The sequence below is a fragment of the Bos indicus x Bos taurus genome, chromosome 19 (genome assembly GCF_003369695.1).
Source record: "Bos indicus x Bos taurus breed Angus x Brahman F1 hybrid chromosome 19, Bos_hybrid_MaternalHap_v2.0, whole genome shotgun sequence".
NCBI classification, from domain to species: Eukaryota; Metazoa; Chordata; class Mammalia; order Artiodactyla; family Bovidae; genus Bos; species Bos indicus x Bos taurus.
In genome coordinates this window covers 44,606,734-44,626,819 of record NC_040094.1, presented here as the reverse complement: position 1 = coordinate 44,626,819, position 20,086 = coordinate 44,606,734, and the positions used below count along the sequence as shown (strand labels likewise).

General features: G+C 48.7%; 1 protein-coding gene across 2 annotated transcripts; it reads left to right on the top strand.

Annotated features, from left to right (window-relative positions):
* Window positions 1–723: 723 nt before the first annotated feature.
* Window positions 724–19,581, top strand: MEOX1 (mesenchyme homeobox 1). 2 transcript variants are annotated; one of them, XM_027518741.1, is made up of 3 exons: window positions 724–1,628; window positions 15,974–16,146; window positions 17,474–19,581. In XM_027518741.1, the coding sequence occupies exons 1-3, from the start codon at window positions 1,160–1,162 to the stop codon at window positions 17,594–17,596; spliced, it is 765 nt and encodes a 254-aa protein (XP_027374542.1). In that variant the 5' UTR covers window positions 724–1,159; the 3' UTR covers window positions 17,597–19,581. The 2 variants fall into 2 exon arrangements, with proteins under 2 accessions (XP_027374542.1, XP_027374543.1); XM_027518742.1 differs by lacking the exon at window positions 15,974–16,146.
* Window positions 19,582–20,086: the final 505 nt, after the last annotated feature.

Here is a 20,086-nt window from a genome sequence, read left to right as displayed (position 1 = left end):
CAGAGAGCAGGTGGGGGAAGCCAGGAGAAACTTCAAGGCACCTACCTAAGTGTCTTTCCTTTGCCTTGGAGAAAAATGACTTGAAACCCCACTAGACAAGAGTGTGGCTAATTGGCATGTAAGTTGGGGGTTAAAGAGCGGAAGGAAGAATCTGATTGTTTTTTTAAGTTACTGAGAAAGTGAGAATGTCACTGTGGGCCGAGAGAAATACTTTTTTTTCTGGAGCGTGTCTCTCTTTCTACTACAGACCGTAGTGGGCCACTGAGACTTGCAAAAAAAAATTGCTTTTAATCCACCTTCCTTTTTGCAAGCAGCAGTAGAAGGGCCTTTAAATCAAATGCAATCAGCAAACTTGTCTCTTGCACTTATTCCCCGCTTCACTCCCTGGAATTTGGCACTTGATGGTTTCTGGATCTGACTTAAGGCTTTTTTCAAATCCAAGACTTGGGGAATTTTGTTAACAGTGCAATAAAATAACTTCATAGTGTTATAGGAGGCACATTAAAGAAAGTGTGTGTGTGCTGCTCTCTTTCCTTAAAAAAAAAAAAACAGACAATGTTTCTTTAAAAGACTCCATCTGCAAATCCCATTAGATGTGCATATAAGGTTTCTGATGATTAATAGTTGCCTGCTCGGGTTTTGGTTGGAGGGGATCGTGTGTGTGCTGGTTAACCCCTCCCTCTCCTCTCTCACATTTCACTTCAGAAATTTGTCACTCTCTCCCCACCGCAGGATTTAAAAGTGTGTCTCAGCAGCCCTGGACCAGCTCTTTGCAGGCATTTGCTGCGGGCTCCAGGACAAGCCCTCGTCAGCCGGTGCGTCTGGGCTGGGACAGTGAAAATGTTTAGTGTCATCGGCGACAAATACACGTATAGGGGACCCCACTAGGCAGGCTGGTGGGTCAGGGGGAACAGGAAGCCAAGAGCCAAATCCAACATAGGTGTGGGCACACACATGTGTGGCCACCCACACGTGTGCGTACTCTGAGGAGCAATTTTCATTTTGGTTTTTGTTTTGGTTCCTGGGGCAAATTTTCTATCGAACACTTTTGCCCTCCTGTTGAAAAAAAATCTTTTTTTTGTTGCATTTTTAACAATTTGAATATAAAAAGGGTAAGAATCCAAACTTTGAAAGGATTGAGGCGGGCAGCAGACAGCAGATGGATCCAGCGGCCAGCAGCTGCATGAGGGGTCCCCACCCCCCAGCCCCCGTCTGGGGCTGCCTTCGAAACCCGCACTCGGAAGGCACTGGGGCCTCAGGGCTCCCCCACTACCCGCCAACCCCATTCTCCTTCCACCAGAAACCAGACTTCCCAGCGACAGCGACAGCTGCATACCCCGACTTCTCAGCCTCATGCCTGGCAGCCACCCCACACAGCCTGCCCCGGGAGGAGCGAGGCTTCACTGAGCAGCACCCTGCCTTCCCACAGCCCCCCGATTGGCACTTCCCTGTCTCGGAGGCCCGGCGTAGGCTCAACCCAGGCCCCGTGGGGGGCTCCAAGGAGATAGGGGCCAACAGCCCAGGCCTGGTGGACACCACGGGAGGCCCAGGCGAGGACTATGAGGTCCTTGGGAGCACTGCCAACGAGACGGAGAAGAAGTCAACCAGACGGAAAAAGGAGAATTCAGGTAGGTGGCTGAGGAACAGCTGACTGTTCCTTTACTGTGTGACCTTGAGGAAGTTGCTTGCCTTCTCTGAGCCTAGGTAGCCTGATGTGAATGGGGGATAATATGATCTAACCTCCCCAAAGGCAGGAGACTTAAACCAGTTACCTTTGGAGGTATTTCTGCTCAGAATTCTGGGATTCTCTGGGGATAGGGGCTGTGTCTGTGTCCTCACCTCTCCTGGGTTCCAGGAAGGATGTGCTGAAAAGAGAATGAAACAGGATCCACAAAGATTTGGAGGGCAGGTGGGATGGAGCTTCTGGGTACAGGTTGGCAAAGGCTGGAGGGGGCTTTTCTGAACTGGACTGCGTCTGGGTTACAGTTCTCCCCAGTATGCCCCAGCCGGTTCCAAATGGCCCCGAGAGCCCCCGGGCTTACTCCCCAGGAGAGTTAGCTTACTCCCCAAGGCTCAGAGGGCTAGGACCAAGGCTGGGACCCTGGGCAATCAAACAGAACCAGGACTCTGTGTCTCTGGAAGTCTAGAGGCAGCAAAGCAGACATAGGGCAGGGATGCGAGAGGCAAACGCTAAGGTATGGGGCAGACTGCCCGTGAGGAATGCGCTGCCCTGCTGGGCTGTGTGCACAGGCCGAGGGGCAGCACAACCTGCTAAGGTCTGGGTGATCTCCCAAAGGCCACTCCTCAGAGGAGCCCTCCTGAGGAGTCACCAATCTTGGGGAGAGTCAGAGAGGCAGGCAGCAGAGGGTAAGCACTGGTGGAGTATCAGAGGCCAGAGGATGGAGCTGACCTGCTTGTTCAGACCCCAGTTAATGTCCATCTCCTCCTGGTGGTGGGGACTGTTCTTTCCTCATCTCCCCATGGGACCTCCCAACTTCTCTCACCACCCATTCACCTTTTGTCTCATTCACCGTCTCTATTTCGACCAGAGCAAGACAGTGCCCTTGCCTCCTGCACCTACTGCCCGACTATGTCCTCCTAACGGCTGCCCTTAAGGTACATCTATCTGTCTGAACCTACAGAAAAGTTTTCATGGGGCTAATGAGGGGCAGGCAGCGAATGAGAAGACCAACCAAAGAGAACACTCTCTGCTTTAGTTTACAAAGTGCTTGCAAAGTAGCCCAGATTTCCCGAGCACCTTCTGTTTGCCGAGTTTTGGCAGAGGCCCTGGGGCTGCAGGGATGAATAAGGTGTTCTCGCCCCCAAACAGCTCAAACTGAGAGGGAGGGGAGGCCAGCAGATGCCACTGGCCGTCGTTGTGCTATGACTGAGGGGTTCAAGGTACTGGAAGAAACATACAATAGTTCTGAGTCGCACAGGTTCGAGTTTGCTCCATCAGGTCTTATCAGTGCCTCGATTCTTTACTCATGGAAAAGAAGAGACTGAAAAGCTTGAGAGGAGTTCTGCTAACATGGAGTTAAAAGAGAGTGACCCACTCATCCCAATGTACCCAGCACTTTCCTGGTTTTAGCATTGAAAGTCCAGTGTCCCCAGGACAGTTGGTCACCCTAGAAGAAAGCTCAAACCTCAGACTTCAGACCCCAAATCCCACACCCTTCAGTAGATCTCAAACACAATCCTCATTTTGAAATATCTGGCCTCCATGCTTGAAGAAGTCCCTCAGTGTGCTCACAGTGGATGATAAAAACCACAGTCCCTGGTGGTCCAGTGGTTAAGACCCTGTGCTTCCCCTGCAGGGGGCAAGGGTTTGATACCTGGTCAGGGAACTAAGATCCCAGGTGCCATGCTTCAAGACCAATAAATAAAACAATAATTTCTTTGATTTAAAAGCAAAGCAAAACAAAACATAGCCCTCTTGGATGCTATGAATAGGAGGGCTCTTTAAATTCTCAGCCAGTTAAACCCTGAACTGTTCCTAGGCCTGGCTGGAGATTTGCTGAGAATGGGACACTTTCTGCTTCTCCTCTCCAAGGAACGCTCAGCTCCTTGGCTGTGCCTAGTTGAAGAGCTCACCCCTCTACAGCGCCTGCCACTGTAACTCTTCAATCTCTGCCCACACCCACCTCAGCTACATCCAGACACTTTCCAGGGAGCTGTGAGCCAAGGGTACTGGGAAGGCATGGACAAAGCCAAGGGCCAGGCTTAGACAAGGTCATTCCATGTTTCAGCTGGACCCAAATGCACCATCTTTCCTTTTGATGAGTGGCCCGTGGATGGTGCTTCTCACATGCCAAGCAGCTGGCCACCCCAGGGCACCCTCCTCACAGAGTCAACTTCTGGTCAGGAGAGGTTCCCACCCAGGAGGGGCTCTGAGCTCTCCCTCAAGTTCCTCTCAGAAGCAGCACTAGCAGCAGCAGTCACACAAGGCAGGGCACAGTTAGCTGACTCTCATTCATTCTCTGGGGTTCCAGACACTCTGTGGTCAACATGGAAATCTTTATCCCCCAGTGGCTTGCATCGTCCTTTGGGATTTAATTAAAGAGGCAGGAAAGATCAGCTTTGTAAGAACCTAAAGAAAAGGGAAAGCGATGGGCAGGGCTCACAACTAACTCCAGGAGTCTGGAATTCAGATCACAAGAGACAAATCCACAAAGAATCACCACCCTGGGACTTCCCTGGTGGTCCAGTGGCTAAGACTCCACACTCTCAATGCAAGGGACTGGGGTTCGATCTCTGGTCAGGGAACTGGATCCTGCATGTCCCAACTAAGACCTGGCACAGCCAAAATAAATATTGAAAAACAAAACAAAGAACCCCCACCCACCCTATCAATCCTGATCCACTGGTTGGACTATTTTAAACTTTGATATCCTATTCATCATGGACTTTTTGTAAGAATTTTGATTTTTTTAAACATTGTGTTAAAATATTCTTTCTCTTCATTACTGTGGTTTTTGGCACCCCTTGCATGTTGTACTCAATGTGAGTGTCTCGCCCCGGCCCCTGCTAGGCCATCTCTGGAAGGTTAACCAGCACTGATCAGAAGTGTGTTTTCCATTATGCTTCACAATCAGGCAGACAGGTTGCGGGTTGGCACTGCCACTTCCCACTGCTTGACGTTGGGAAAGTCCTTAATTTCTCGGAGCCTCTGTCTCCCCAGCTGTAAAATGGGACTATAACAGTATCACCTTCTACATAGAGTCCCTGCAAAGGTTAAACACTGTGATCCGTGAGATGAACCCTGTGCCTTGCACATGAGTTCGATAATAGTGGTTGTTAATGGTATCAGGCCCGTCTTTACAGAACTAGTCTCCAGAACATAGAATCTGAAAAATAGCCCTTTGTTTGGGGGGACAGTGGAATTGAACATTTCAAACATGCTGTCTCAGAAATTCCTGAGCCTGGGATATAAAATGTGGAAACTTCTTAAAATCATCGTTGGTCCTGAAATCCAGTTGCCATCAATTAGGAGCCTGAAGCTCAGAGATTCACCAGAGAAGCTGGGGGAGGGAGTGAGTCGTGTCTGGTAAACGTGTCCCAAGCTGGTTGGCCTGGCCAGGAAGGGTCCCGTAACAGAAAGTTACTGAAAGTTCGTTTCGAAAGGAACGTTCTCTGCTCACCGGTCTCCTTCAAAGCTCTGCTAGTCCCAGCTGCTTTCCCATCACTTGCCATCACTGGAAGTGGAGCTGATTGCTCAAGGAAATGGTCAGGAAAGAGGGGCTCCCTGGACCCCACTCTGAAACTTTCTGTTGGTTCACTGCACAAAGCTGATTTAGGAGTTGGTTGTGATGTTAACTTGCCCTAACCACTCCCGCTCCAGGGGGCCAGGGAGCGTTAAAGACCCCTGCTGGCAAGGACAGCTGCCACTCCTGTTTGCCCTCTAATCTGTCATGGGTACCATGGTCATCTTTAATTTATGGGAATGAAGGATTTCATGGTGATTTCCTGATGGAGTTCAAGGGAAGGTCGCGTGTGATCAGCCCGGCAGCAACAGGTGAATCTGATCGGCCGCCTGGGAGGGCCTCCGTGCCTGGGATCCCCGCTGCTGGCTGATGCTCTCACAGTCATTCTGTCTTCATCAGACTTGCTTTGTCCTCCACCCCATACTCCTGAAGCTCCAACATGTGTGCCTCCCAGGGCTCCTCCTTCCCTGTTTTCTCCCCTGTAAGATCTGATGTCCACCTGCCCTGCCCCTGCCCAGCTACGCACACTCTCAATTTCCCCTGAGGTTGAAAAACCCTCCACAAAGTGGCCTCTTTCCTACCTGGTTTCCCTCTACAGCCCACCCATTCCACTTCTATCTCCACTTAAGAAGCCACCAAGCCAATTTAGTTGCCTTGAAAAGGCACCCTGCTTTTTCTCCCCACCACCCCGATTTGTCCAGTGCTTCCCCTTGCTTCCCCTTGCCTCAAACACCCTTCTCTTCCCACAGCCTTCTGCCTTATTTTAACATCCAGCTTGAAAGACATCTACTCCAAGGATCCTTCACTCCTTCCATCCTTCCTTCATGATTCCACTTGTACATGGCATCATTTCAATGAAAGTAACAGTTTAGAAGTTTCAAATGACAGTATCGCTAGAAACTGTGGCTGATTTTATAAATACAGTTTGCACCTTCATAAAGGACCTCTCCTGAGGTTTCTTACCATCAAACATCTAATATTTGAAATCTGTTTTTTCTTTATTATGATCAAAAACATATCATGTAAGCTTGACCATCATAACCACTTTTAAGTGTGCGGTTCAGTAGCATTAACTATATATATATATATATATATATATACATAAAATTGTGCAACAGATCTCTAGAACTTTTTCATCTTATACAATGAAATTCTACATCCATTGAAAAACAGTTCCTTTTACCCTCTTCCCTGCACCACCCCTCCCCCCAGGCCCTGGCAACCAGCATTCTACTCTCTGTTTCTAAGAATTTGAACTTTCAGTTCAGTTCAGTTCAGTCGCTCAGTCGTGTCCGACTCTTTGCGACCCCATGAATTGCAGCACGCCAGGCCTCCTGTCCACCAACTCCCGGAGTTCACTCAGACTCACGTCCATCGAGTCAGTGATGCCATCCAGCCATTTCATCCTCTGTCGTCCCCTTTTCCTCCTGCCCCCAATCCCTCCCAGCATCAGAATCTTTTCCAATGAGTCAACTCTTCGTATGAGGTGGCCAAAGTACTTGGAGTTTCAGCTTTTTACCTCATATATGTGGAATCAAGCAGTATCTGTCTTTTCATGATAGATTTAGTTTACTTAGCCCGGTGTCCTCAAGCCTTATCTGTGTTGTAGCATATGACAGAATTTCTTTATTTTTTTTAAGGCTGAATAATATTCTGCTGTGTGTATATGCACATTTTCTTTATTCATTCATCTGTAATGGCCACTTGGTTTGCTTCCACCTCTTGATTATTATCAATGATTCTGCAATGGACGTGGATGTGCAAATCTCTTTAAGATCCTGCTGTGAATTCTTTTGTATATATACTCAGAAGTAGAACTGTTGGATCATATGGTAACTATTTAAATCTTTTGAGGAACCACTATACTGTTTTCCCTATAGAATGCTTTTGTTGACCATACTTTTGGTGTCATATCCAAGAAATCATTGCCAAATCCATTCTCTCCATGTTTTCTTCTAGGAGTTTTCTAGTTTTAGGTCTTGCATTTTTAGGCCTTTAATGTATTTTTAAGTTAATTTTTATGTGTGGTGTACAGAAAAGATCCAACTTTATCCTTTTGCTTGTGGAGATCCTGTTTTCCCAGCACCGTTTGTTTAAGATTGTTCCTTCCCCATTGTGTAGCCTTGGCACCTTTGTTGAAGATCATTTGATCATTTATGTGAAGGCTTACTTCTGGGCTCTCTATTCTGTTCCATTGATGTATGTGTCTCCTCTTATGCTGGTATCACAGTGTTTTGATTACTGTCGCTTTGTAATGTGTTTGAAAATCAGGAAGCAGGAAGCCTCCAGCTTTGTTTTTCTTTCTCAAAATTGTTTTGGCTATTCAGGGTTCTTTGAGATTTCCTAGGAATTTCAGGATGATTTTTTCTAGTTTTGCCAAAAAATGCCATTGGGATTTTTGTAGGGATTGCACTGAGTTTGTAGATCACTTTGTGTAGTATGGACATTTTAACAATATTGCCTTTCAAAATCCATGAACACAGGATGTCTTTCTTTTCATTTGTGTCTTTAATTTCTTTTAGCAATGTTTTGTAATTTTCATTGTACAAGTCTTTTGCCTTCTTAGTTAAATTTATTCCTAAGTATTTTATTCTTTTTGATGGTATTGTGAATGGGATTATTTTCTTAATTTCCCTTTTGAATTGTTTATTGTTCGTGTATAGAAACACAACTGAGTTGTGCATGTTGATTCTGTATCCTGCAACCTTGATGAATGTATTACTTCTAAAAGGCTTTTGTGGAATCTTTGGGGTTTTCCACATACAAGAGTGTACTATCTACAAAGAGAGATCATTTTACTTCTTTCTTTCTGACTTAGATATCTCTTAACTTCTTTTTCTTGTCTGATTGCTCTGGCTAGGACTTCCAGCACTATATCAAATGGAAATAGTAAGAATGGGCATCCTTGCCTACTTCCTAACGTTAGAGAAAACTATTTTAGTTTTTCACCACTGAGTATGATATTAGCTACAGGCTTTTCATATATGGCCTTTATTATGTTGAAGTAATTTCCTTCTCTTCCTGGTTTGTTGAGTGTCCAAGAATCCTTTGGTGACCTCTCTCTCTACACACGTGGAGCATGCCCTGTTGACAACTCTATTTTAGCATCAAACCACAGTTGGCTTATATCGAGTTATAGATGCACACAATGGCCTTTTTCCTTAAAACAGAAGTGTCTAGATAGCTGGAATGCTATCTGATTCACCTGTGCAGTATCACTAGCACCTACTGTCACATTTGTACACAGAAGCTGTGTGTCTGGCCAATAGCCTCTACTGTAATCTGGCATTCACTCATTCATTTTCTCACTTTCTGAGAGTGGCTCCACCGCCTGGCATGGGGTTTTCACCATGTGTGCTGTGCTTCTGTAAAATGCATCAGGACTTTTATAGTCTCACACATGAAAAAGTGTGCAGAGAGCCAGACTTCAATCATAAAACCAGCACAGGGTCAGGGTGAGTGCTGGGGTCAGAAAGATGTGTAAACATCCACATGCAGGCTGGGCTGACTCACAGGAATCCCCTACAGGGCACTGGGGTTGGGTCCAGCAAGGGGAGCTGCTATGGCTGAGCAGCAAAGGGGACCCACCATGGTCAGGCACTTAGGGGGGCTCCTGGCTGGGCAGTTAAAGGGCCCAACTGCCACGTGAACAAGTGGCTGTGCTCACCAGTCTAGAGGAAAGCACCCCTTTTTCTAATTTGCAGAGAGGTCCCTATGGTCTTGCATCAGCTTTGTACCCATCATGGCCTTGTTCCCTCTCTCTCCTTAGTGGTAAGCACAGCTGTAGGGAGTTAGGTGGGGGGCATCTTGGCCCGCTTGGGTATAACAAATACCACAGACTGGGTAGCTTAAACAACAGACATTTATTTTCCCACAGTTCTGGAAACTGGAAGTCAAAGATCAAGATGTTGGCAGGTTCGGTTTCTCCTGAGGCTTCTCTCTTTGGCTGGCAAATGGCCACCTTCTTGTCATGTCCTCACTTGGTCATTCTTCTGTGTGTGGTCATTCTCTATGTCCTCATCTCTTCTTATGAAGACACAAGTCAGATTGGATTAAGGCTCACGCTAACAGCCTTCCTGGAGAAGGGAAGAGCCACCCACTCCAGTATTCTGGCCTGGAGAACCCCATGGACTGTATAGAACATGGGGTCGCAAAGAGTCGGACACGACTGAGCAAAAGTATTTAAACTACTTTCGTACTCTGTACTTAAAGTACAGAAAGTACTTCTGTGAAAGTACTTAACAGCCTCATTTTAACTTCATCACCTCTTGAAAGACCCTATCTCAAAACAGTCGCATTCGGAGGTACTGAGGGTTAGAATGTCAAAATATTAATTGATAGAGGGGACACGATTCGGCCCATAAACAGAGGAAATGGGGACAAGATTCTAGCAGTGGCACAAATGCTCCAGTTATAAATCCCTTTGGCAGGACCTCAGAGCTTCCCTAGCCCAGGGTCCAGGGTCTGTTGGCCACTAGAGCTTTTCCATTCCTATAGGGTGTTGCTTCTGGCCACAAGGAGATCCTGCATTCTTTTTCGAGTTTGTTTGTTTGTTTGTTTGTTTTTCATGTGGACCGTTATTTAAAGTCTTTATTGTATTTGTTACGATATTGCTTCTATTTTATGTTTTGGTCTTTTGGTCACAAGGCATATGGGACCCTAGTGCCCCGACCAGGGATCAAACCTCCATCTCTTGCATTGGGAGGTGAAGTGTTAACTACTTGACCACCAGGGAAGTCCCAATCCTGGCATTCTTATTTTTTTCGCACAGAGAAGAAAAAATGGAGACTGTTTTAGGAAGGAATCCCTAGAGAAGCAGGGTGTTTGACAGACAAAGGAAAGGACGTGATAACAAAATAAATGGACAACCTCAGTAAGTGTCACCTGGGTCATGAGCATGACTCTTGAGCATCACGCTGATTGCAAATCCATACCCACCTCTGAGGGGCAAGACTTGAGGCCCCTGGAGACCCCTAGAGCCAGCGTCCTCAGTGCCCACTCTGCCCACTGAATCAGGCTGCCCTGGCACCTCTCAGCTCCCACCCCCACTCTAGCCTTTTCTATTTCATGTTTTCCCATCTTCCTTGATTTCAATGATGAAGGAACCGTGTGAGCAGCGGGGCCTGGGTCCTAAAGCCTATACTTCCTTTGGTGACAGCTGAGGGCGACATCTGGAACTTATAAACACAAAGCCCAGCGCTGCCTGTGCCTTCCCCAACCATCTCAGAAGCTCACTGCAGCTCCTACCTCTCATTTCCACTGCCCCTCCCCCCTCCAATTCTCTGCTGCAAACCTCCATGGTCCCCACACCCCAACTCCTCACTCAGTCCATTCCACTTTCCCTCATCAGAGCCCACCGTCACTGCCTGCCCCACCACCACCACCTGGGACTCTCAGCAAACATGACTCTACCCCTAGGCATTCCCATCCCAGAGAACATAACCTAAATTCCCCAGGCCCACTGCTGGGCTCCTCAAAGAAGCTGGGAGCCCTACCATGTCTCCTCAGGCCCCCATGGGAGAGGAAAAGGGTCTAGACATTGAGGTGGGGCGGGGCCCAGAGAGAGAGGCGGGCCAGTCCTAGGAAGCCAGACAGGTCTGGATGCAAACGGATCTGGGGAATGGTTCCATCCAGGTCTTGTCTATTTTGAGGGCTTTAACTCCTCCCTCTGAAGCTGAAAGTGTCAAAACTAATGAGCAGGGGATTTCCCCAGTGGTCCAGTGGTTAAGACTCCATGCTTCCAATGCAGGGGGCGTGGGTTCAATCCCTGGTCAGGGAACTAAGATCCCACATGCTTCACAGTGTGGTCAAATTAAAAAAAAAACAAAACCACAGCTAATGAGCACATTAAAGGTCTGGTGTGTAGCCCAGGAAACTATAGGCACCATTTTCAGAGGATTTGCCAAGGTCTCACCTAGGGAAGTCCCTGGGAGGCCGACCTGGACACAGATTCAGATTGCCATCCTTGGAGTAACCACATCTCCATACTCATTGTCCCCGCAGCCCAGGGTGACCTAACCTGGACGGGTCCCAGGGGACTTTGGGCAAGCCATTTAATCTCTGGGTCTCAATTTCCTCATTTGTTCTATGGTCTAATGTATATCTTACCGGAGAAGGCAATGGCACCCCACTCCAGTACTCTTGCCTGGAAAATCCCATGGATGGAGGAGCCTGGAAGGCTGCAGTCCATGGGGTTGCTAAGGGTCGGACACCACTGAGCGACTTCACTTTCACTTTTCACTTTCATGCATTAGAGAAGGAAATGGCAAACCACTCCAGTGTTCTTGCCTGGAGAATCCCAGGGACGGGGAAGCCTGGTGGGCTGCCGTCTATGGGGTCGCACAGAGTCGGACACGACTGAAGCGACTTAGCAGCGGCAGCAGCAGCATACCTTACCTACTTCACAGAATAATTAAGAGGATCTAATAGGAAGCAGCCATGGCAAGGAAATAGCTTCCTCTCAAGAAAATCTGGGTTCTCAGCCCACTTCTGCCACTAACTTGCTGTATGTCTTTAGGCAAGTTTCTTACCTTAACCTATAACATAAAAAGGCCACATCAGATCATCTCTAAGTCCCCTTCTAGGTCTGCTATTCTATGATTCTATAGTACAGAGGAAAGCCCAACAGAAGTTTATCTCTGGGGAAGAGAAACCCATTGTCAATTGTCAACTGCAATGTGCTATTTGAACGTGGGGCATGTGACCATCTATCTGGTCTTGGATAGAAATTTATGTTAAATGGCTGTGAGAGTTGGGGAGTAGGAATACAGGACTCCAAAAAAGGCACATTCCCCAACGTCTCTGAGCCTCCCTCTAGTCCCGATAAAGCTGTCTGCTGACTTTAAGAAGGCCTGCCAAACGTGACAGCTATTTATGAAATAATTTACCTTGGATGGTGTAAAAGCTCATGGTGGAAACCACAATATCACACAGACACATCCTGTTTGCATTTCTCTGGGCACTCTGGACCATTCCATCATGGCCCTGCTCCCTCTGAGGGTGTGCAGAGGATGGGGTGGGGTCACGTGGCTCCTCCATAGACACAGAGGCAGCCTGCTGAACGCCAGCCTCCTCCCTCTGCTGTCATGGAAGAAGTGCCCTTTGGCCCTGGGGAAGAATCAGGACCAGGAGGACTGATGTGGATCCTCAAGCAGATCAATTCTAGTTACTGTGCCTGGAAGCAATAGTGACACAGATTCGAGCACAGATATGCAAAAGTACTGGGAGAAGGGAAAACGGTTACAAGGCCAGAGATTGAAAAGGCGTCCTTTTCGCACGGTTCTTGAGACGTGGTGTCCCGAGAAGCACTGTGTTTTACTTCTGCCTGTGCTACCTCTCCAGCATCATCCCAGTAGAACCTCTTCTGGTGGTTCTTTCAAAGGGGTCTCAGCTGAATGCCATGCACTGTGCTGTGTTAACACACGTCTCCCATCTCATTTTACCTTCGAAGCAGCCTTTTGATCACAGTGGTCGCGATAGCTAACTTGATATACTTCTGGCCCTTTTGTCATTTCTAACATTTCTAAAGGGTTCTTAACGCCTGTGGGAAGCTGATGAGGGACAAAGGTCCTCCCGGTGCCACCCTGTTTAGCCGAATGTTGCCTTGAGGTTCACATACGGGTTCAGACACTGGGTTCCCAGCTTATCCTGAGGCCCCAGTGCCCAAATCAGGATAATAAGAGATGAGAGAGGAGAATGGATAGGGAGGGTTTGCCCTGGTTGTTGCCACCTCCACACCCCAACCAGTCCAAGACCAGCTACAAAGGGCTCGGCTCCTGATCTCCCCTCTTCTCTCTAGGAAGGATTATGTGCAGGACTCTGTATGTGTGTATAGGATGGGTATAACTGGGGAAGAGGTGTCCATAGGGCACCTATGCACACCTAAGCAGGCCTGGGAGAAGGGGAGCGTGGAGTGTGAGCATCAACCCAGGACAGGCTTCTGAGAGCGCTGGAGGTGGAGATGTACAGAGCTGCCCCCAGACAGCCAGCCAGCCACCAGAACCTGACACCAGGGCTGATGATGGCCATGGCTCTCGTCAGCTGGATCTGGATTCAAATCTCAGTTCCGCTGCCCCAAAGCTACCCAGCCAAGTTCCCGGGCCTCTCTGAGGTTGCTTCTGCCTCTGTATACTGAGAAGGACTTAGCAAACATTTAGCAAGTACCTCCTATGTGCCGGGTTCAGTAGCAAGTGAGAAAAGCAGTTACATCCCTGGGGAGAGAGAGCTATGAATCAAATTATCACACAAATCCACATGACAAAGATAAAGGGATAATAATACTGCCTACTCCTTCCAGTGTTATGTGGGGACGATTAAAGCCGTGACTGCATCTTAGCACAGGTAAGACTTTAAGAAGTGACAGCTGCTATTACCCCAGGCCCTCAAATGGCATCTCAAGGAACCGAAGAATCAGAAGAATACTATATATTCGTTTCAGCGCTTTGAAGTTTTAAAAGCATTTTCCACCTACAGCAGCTTGTCCAGGCTTCCCAATAACGCTGGGAGGTAGATTTCTGGATAAAGAGGCTGAAGCCCAGGGAGGTTAAGCGACTTCCTGAGAGGCTCCAGCAAGAAGATCCAGGATGCAAACCTCGGCGCAAGTCCTCTGGGTTTGACACACCCGCTGATGTGAAAGGAAAGTACTGGGAAACACTGAGTCCCCGGGCAGGAGCGGATGGGAACCGCGCCAGGCTTCGCGGCCTCGCTCCCCCTCCGCGGCGTGACCATGACCGCCCCTCCCTCCCTGGGCCGCGACGGCCAAGGCTAAGGACTCCTGGGGGACCCCGGCCGGGCGGCGCGTCCTTCCCCTCCAGCCCCCGCTCCGCTTCCGGAGAGGTCCGGGCAGGCAGCCCGGCGGGAGAGGTCGCCCCCTTCCTTCCCGGCCCCCGGGCGCGGGTGGGCAGCCCACCCGGACCCGGCGCGGACAGCCGGGCATCGGGGCTGCAGGGAGCCCAGGAATCGGGGCTGCGGGGACCCCGGGAGGCGGCCCTCCTCCGCCTTCTCCGCTTCGCTTCCATACGCCGGTCCGGGGCGGGAGACGCCCCCATCTCTGTCCCGCTCGCCTCCCCACTCCTGAGCCGCATGTCCCCGCCCTTCTCCCGGGCTCCTGGCGGGGACTCGCCGACTGAAATACAAGGCACTGCGTGGAAAGCGCTAGAAAGAACAGGCAGGTTGAAGTTCCCAACGGAACGCGGAGTGGACGAGGGGGCTCTGTATCCCGACCCGGTTTGGCAGTCTGGCAGTTTGGCCAGCTTCCCAGTCTGTAAAACAAGGACAGTGAGTTGAAAGACTTCTAATTTTTAGAGCCCTGCGTAAAACGTGCTTCCTGGAGCCCTTTCCCGGAGCCCTTTCCCGGCCACGTGGCACGCGTTGGTCGTTCATTGTGTGGGTGTGTCGGTCTCCTTCCTTTACGCCTCTCCACCCACCACTGTCTCTTACCCTGCTCTGGGAGGTCACGATACAGTCCCTTCTATGTATACAGCACTTAACAGTTTGTAAAGCCCTCCTACATGTATTTCATTACAACAGTGTGTGAGTCAAACTGCCTGAGTGGATTCCAGCCCCTCCACTCACTGGCCAAAAGAACAATTTACTTCACTTCTCTGTGCTTAGTTTTATGGTCTGTAAAATGGGTTTCGTCCTAGAACTCACCTGGCTGAATTCCAGTGCGGATTAAGTGGCTGATATCCCTAAAGTGCTTGGTCCCTGCACCCCTGTTAGCAGCTGCGACTGAGCCCCTGCTATGTCTAACCCAGAGCCTCCTTCATAAATGAACTTCCCAGACTGGGCCCCTCCTGGTGTCAAAGGTAGGGGCTAGGGTAGGTCTTGGAAGCCAGGAAGAAACTTAAAGTAGCGCTTCTCAATTTACATGTGCACACAACTCCTAAGGTTAGTAACAGTGTTAGTCGCTCAGTCTTGTCCCTGACTCTTTGCAACCTCATGAACTGTAGCCTGTCAGGCTCTTCTGTCTATGGCATTCTCCAGGCAAGAATACAGGAGTGGGTTGCCATGACCTTCTCCAGGGGATCTTTCCCATCCAGGGATGGAACCCGGGTCTCCCGCATTGCAGGCAGTCTTTACCATCTGAGCCACAAGGGAAGCCCTGACTTCTAAGGGGATCGTGCTAAAATCCAGATTCTGATTCAGTAGATCTGAGGATGGGAGGTGGGCAGCAGGAGATCTTGCAAGTCTGGTCAGTGCCCAGGCTCTGCTGCTACTGCCACCAGACCATCCTTTGAGAAGCCAGGTCTTAGAGCAGTGGTTTGTAACCCTGACTGCGTGTCTGAATCATCAGAAGCCTTGTTAAAACAGATCACTGGGTCCCACTCCCAGAGTTTTTCATTCAGCAGGTGTGGGTGTGGTGATGCCCAAGGATTTGCATTCAAAATGAGTTCCTAGATGGGGCTGATCTCCCCGAGGACAGAGAACCTCCGTTTTAAAGCATCTTGCCCCACAAGCTCACAGCCACTACCATTGTCAAGTTGAGGGTGGCTCAGGTGGTAGAGGTCATTCAGCAGCCAAAGGCAGCTTCCTGTACTCTGGAAATTAAAAATAGTTGTTTGAGGGGCAGGGCACTTGAGGTTGGGATCCTAAATTCTTTCCATTTCTCTTAGAAAGGATTAGAAGGGATGATAAAGCGACACGGTGGGATCTTTCTCAGCATCCTTTAAAAATAAGAGCGACAGGCTGTGCCTCTGCTTGAAGACAAAAGAAAGGGAATCAAGGTCCCTGCGGTTCATGTCTTCCTGTTTGGGGTCCTCTCTCCCCAGACAACCAGGAGAATCGAGCGAAGCCAGAGGGCGCCAGCAAGGCCCGCAAGGAGCGGACAGCCTTCACCAAGGAGCAGCTGCGGGAGCTCGAAGCTGAGTTTGCTCATCACAACTACCTGACCCGACTCCGAAGATATGAGATCGCAGTAAACCTGGACCTCTCCGAGCGGCAGGTGCAACATGGAGGAGCCCCTCCTCTTGTGGCCATCCCTCATTTCCTGTGCTCTCTCATCCCCCCCTTCCCTCCCGCCTTCTCCTGGAACCTTCTCCTTCCTCCTCTCCCTCCACCCAATCCAGACATTCTGGTTGTACCTGACAATCACCTGTGGAGATTCTAACAAGGCCAATGTATGGAGCTCACCCCTAAAGATTGTTTTCACTGGTCTGGGGAGGAGTCCAGGCATCAGAATTCTTCAAAGGTCCCCCAGGTTGGGACTTCCCTTGTGGTCCAGTGGTTAAGACTTCTGCTCCCAATGCAGGTGACCGGGTTCAATTTCTGGTCAGGGAACTAGAGCTCATATGAGGCAATTAAGACTGGTGCAGCCAAATAAATAAATACTAAAAAAAAAATAAAAAGTCCCCCAGGTGATTCTCACATGCAGCCAGGGTTGAAACCTCTGCTCTGCTTATCCCCAAATGTGAGTGTGCAGTAGAATCACCCAGGCCCTTGTTTAAAATGCAGATTTCAGGGTTCCACAGTGTGATAGTGCAGTAATAGAGTAATAGAGGGAATCTGCATTTCTAGTAGGTTCTCCAGGTGATTTGGACATGCAGCTGGTTCCTGGGCACACTCTGAGAAAAACTTCCTAGCCGTTTGTTTTGGCCTCTTCTTCAGAGCATTCCACCCATACTCGTGCTCTGATGGGGAGTAAAATATAATAATAATTGATAGCAGCTTTCAGTTGAGAAAGTGATCTGCTGGAGTGCTGGATTTAGAATCAGAGGACTTAGATTCAAATCTTGCTTCTACCACTTCATAGCTCTGGGACCTCTGGATCACATCTTCTCCTAACCTCTCCTATCTCCAACTGGGTCATAACCCCACCCTAAAGGTTTACATGCAGGTAAATGCTGAAGCTCAGATGAGAAAATGCCCATATCAGAGCTACCTAAGCTGGAAAATGCTTTCCAAATGTGCCTAAGGGAAATGTTGGTGTTTCTGTGTTCCCAGATTCCTGGGTAATAGAAGCTTGAGGGAGGGTGTCCACATAAGAGGGGTGGGACTTGTGGAGGGGGTGGGGCCAATGCAAAGTGACATTTAGTACTAGTTCTTCTGTCTGTGATGTTTTCTTTATCTGGAGACATAAGACAGGTCTTTGAACAGAGTGATGAGTCTTCCCTTTGGTCTCAATACCTGGAGCCTTTGGAGGCATGGGGAGGGGCAAGCAGAGTTTCGAGTTGGGCTCCCTGGAGCTGCACCTCAGGTACCTTGAGCATCAGTATTGGTGAGGTGGTCACACCTGCCCTGAAGTGACTGTGCTCCTCTGCTTCCTTCATCAGGTCAAAGTGTGGTTCCAGAACCGAAGGATGAAGTGGAAGCGTGTGAAGGGGGGTCAGCCCATCTCCCCCCACAGGCAGGACCCCGAGGATGGGGACTCTGCCGCCTCTCCAAGTTCAGAGTGAGATTCTCCAGGGAGCAAAAAACAAAAAAAGACTGAGGACTGAGCCCCCTACCAATGACCCCTACCCCAATCCCACCTTAACCTTCTCCCACTCTCCCAGGGCAGCCTCTCCACGCTTCACAGTGATTCCTAGACAGAAAGCTGCCCAGGGTTCCTGGGAGCCTTGAAGTTTCTAGAAAGTTCTGTCCAGCATTACTCTGTCTTTAGCAGCCCCTTCCCCAGGGCCTTCGCTTACCACAATTCTCATGGAGTCAACCCAAGTGAATTCAGAGAATAGCTCCAGGGACACTGTTTCTTCGGGTCTAAGCTGCCACCCACGCCTCCTTCTCACAACCTTCCTCCCACACCGGCCAGACCTCCTCCAGTTCTGGACACCTGGCCTGATGGGAGAGGAGCCTTGAGACCAGCTGGTGAGTCACAAAAACAGATGCCCCCAAAGGAAGGCAAGGAGACACACACACACACACACACACACACTCTAGACCACCTCTCCTTTCTGGGTTTTGTTCTGAGGCTTTGGGAGACCTCAGTTGTCCCAAAACCCCAGGGAAAAATCAGTGTGAGGAAGTCTGAAAACGGAAACTTAGCTGCTACAAATCAGAAGCCATCCATGAATCCAAATTGGCTGGCTCCGTGGGCAAGTTCATGAGCGCTGGCTGGAAGCAGACAGTCAGGAGAGCAGCTTGGTATAGGTCTCTGTGTTCCCCACACTGGCCTTTCATGCTGGCTTGACTAGGTGGGTGAGAAGGGACCCAGGACAGCACCTGCTTCTTCAAAATCAATTCAGGGACATACCTGGGATTGTTGAGCTGGACTCCAAATCTCTGGAACAGCTATTCCTTTTAAATCAGTAATTTCTGGACGGAAAAACTATCCAGATGCTCACATTATTGAAGTGAGGGCTGGAGAGGGTCCCAGTGTTCCGAGGATGGAGCAACCATACGAGGGCTGCTTACTGGGTGAGGGCCTAGAAATGTGGGACCCTGGTGTGGTTTCTTTCTCCAGCTGCAGGGTCTTGTGCTTTCAAAGAACTTTGGCTGCAAAAGGACCAAGAAAATGTCCTACTTTCTCCATGGGATGCATCTGAAGCCCTCCGAAGTGTGCATTCCACAAATGCTGTTATGATGGGAGGAGCTGCCACATTTATGTGTGGACTGCCCAACCCCCACCCCAGGACTGTTGGCCCAGCAACCTGGGGCTACTGACACCTTGAGAGAGGCCCCTGCTTGCCTCAGTGCTCTGTCCCCCAACGCCAGCTGGTGTTGCAGAGGGAGGTCAGCAAGAGTTTGAGTTCTTATATGTAGATGTAATCATTCATGTGTAAAAAAAAAATACAAAAACCAAAAACCCACCTCCCTATCTTGAAAGGACAGACTCTCTGGAAAATGATTGCCAAGTGAGATGGCTGGTTAGAGCATGTGTAATTTTTTCTAAACTATACTTCATCTATTTTCTTTAGATTACATCAAGTTAACTGTGTACGATCAATTAACTTAGAAAATTCTTCGAGAAATAAAATCAATAAAAAGAAAAAAAAGAGCAGAGTTTCCAGGTCTATTTTCCTGGAAGAGCTAAGAACCACATGTCTGTACGTAGTCCTCTGATACTCATGTGATCATCAGCCAGACAAGATCTAGAAACAACAAGAAAACAGAACTCCTGTAAACCAAGGTATCCCTTGGTTCTTCAAAATGTAGGGGTGCAAATATAATGAATGTTTAAAAAAAAAAAGTCTTGTCTTCCTTGCAACTGTATTGTCTTCATTTCTCATTGAAAAATTTTAGCTTTCAGTTTCCGTAACCTGTGGCTTATCAAATAGACAAAGTTCCATAAACAAAAGGTGAACTCCTTTGTTAATAAAGGAAACTTGACCATAAAACTAACCATCCCTAATTTTTAAATTCAACGTTTAGAGGTTTTTGTTTTTCAGGGTGCAACAGTATATACCAACAGTAATAAAAATGACACGAGAAAAAGTGTCCTCAATTCTGTGTCTTTTTAATTACAAGGGATTTATCTCACCGAGATGTCAGCAATGGACAAAATAGGCCTGGCTGGACAGAGAGGAGGGAGGGAGCTCGGAGGAGAGTCCTGGCCAGGATTTGGCTCTGAGGCTGTTTGGCCCTGGTGTGGGAGGTAACCAGAAATGACATCATCAGGAGCTGGCAGAAGAAAGCAGACCCACCAAAATCAAGGTGCCAAAGGGAAGGTTCAGGTTCAAAGCCAAGCAAAGCAGACACCCCAGGCATTCCAACACCCGCTGCTAACTCAATTCCTGTGGCTTCAGAGGACATCAACCTCTCTCTTGGTTTTCTTGTCTGTCTAGAATGTTCCTTCTCTGTTTCCCATGCAGACTTAATCTCCCTTTCTCAATGCTTTTGCCTGCATTCCTAGCTCCAGGATTTTCTCTTTCTGTCTACTGCCCTTTTTTCCCTCTTCTTACCTTCCCCAAATGACCCCATTTACCTACATTTGTTTAAATTGTGGTAAA

Excerpts from the sequence above, each read along its gene's own strand:
- MEOX1 (XM_027518741.1), top strand. The coding sequence starts at position 1,160 with ATGGATCCAGCGGCCAGCAGCTGCATGAGGGGTCCCCACCCCCCAGCC. Across the intron at positions 1,629-15,973 it reads ACGGAAAAAGGAGAATTCAG|ACAACCAGGAGAATCGAGCG; the intron begins GTAGGTGGCTGA and ends CTCTCTCCCCAG. Across the intron at positions 16,147-17,473 it reads TGGACCTCTCCGAGCGGCAG|GTCAAAGTGTGGTTCCAGAA; the intron begins GTGCAACATGGA and ends TTCCTTCATCAG.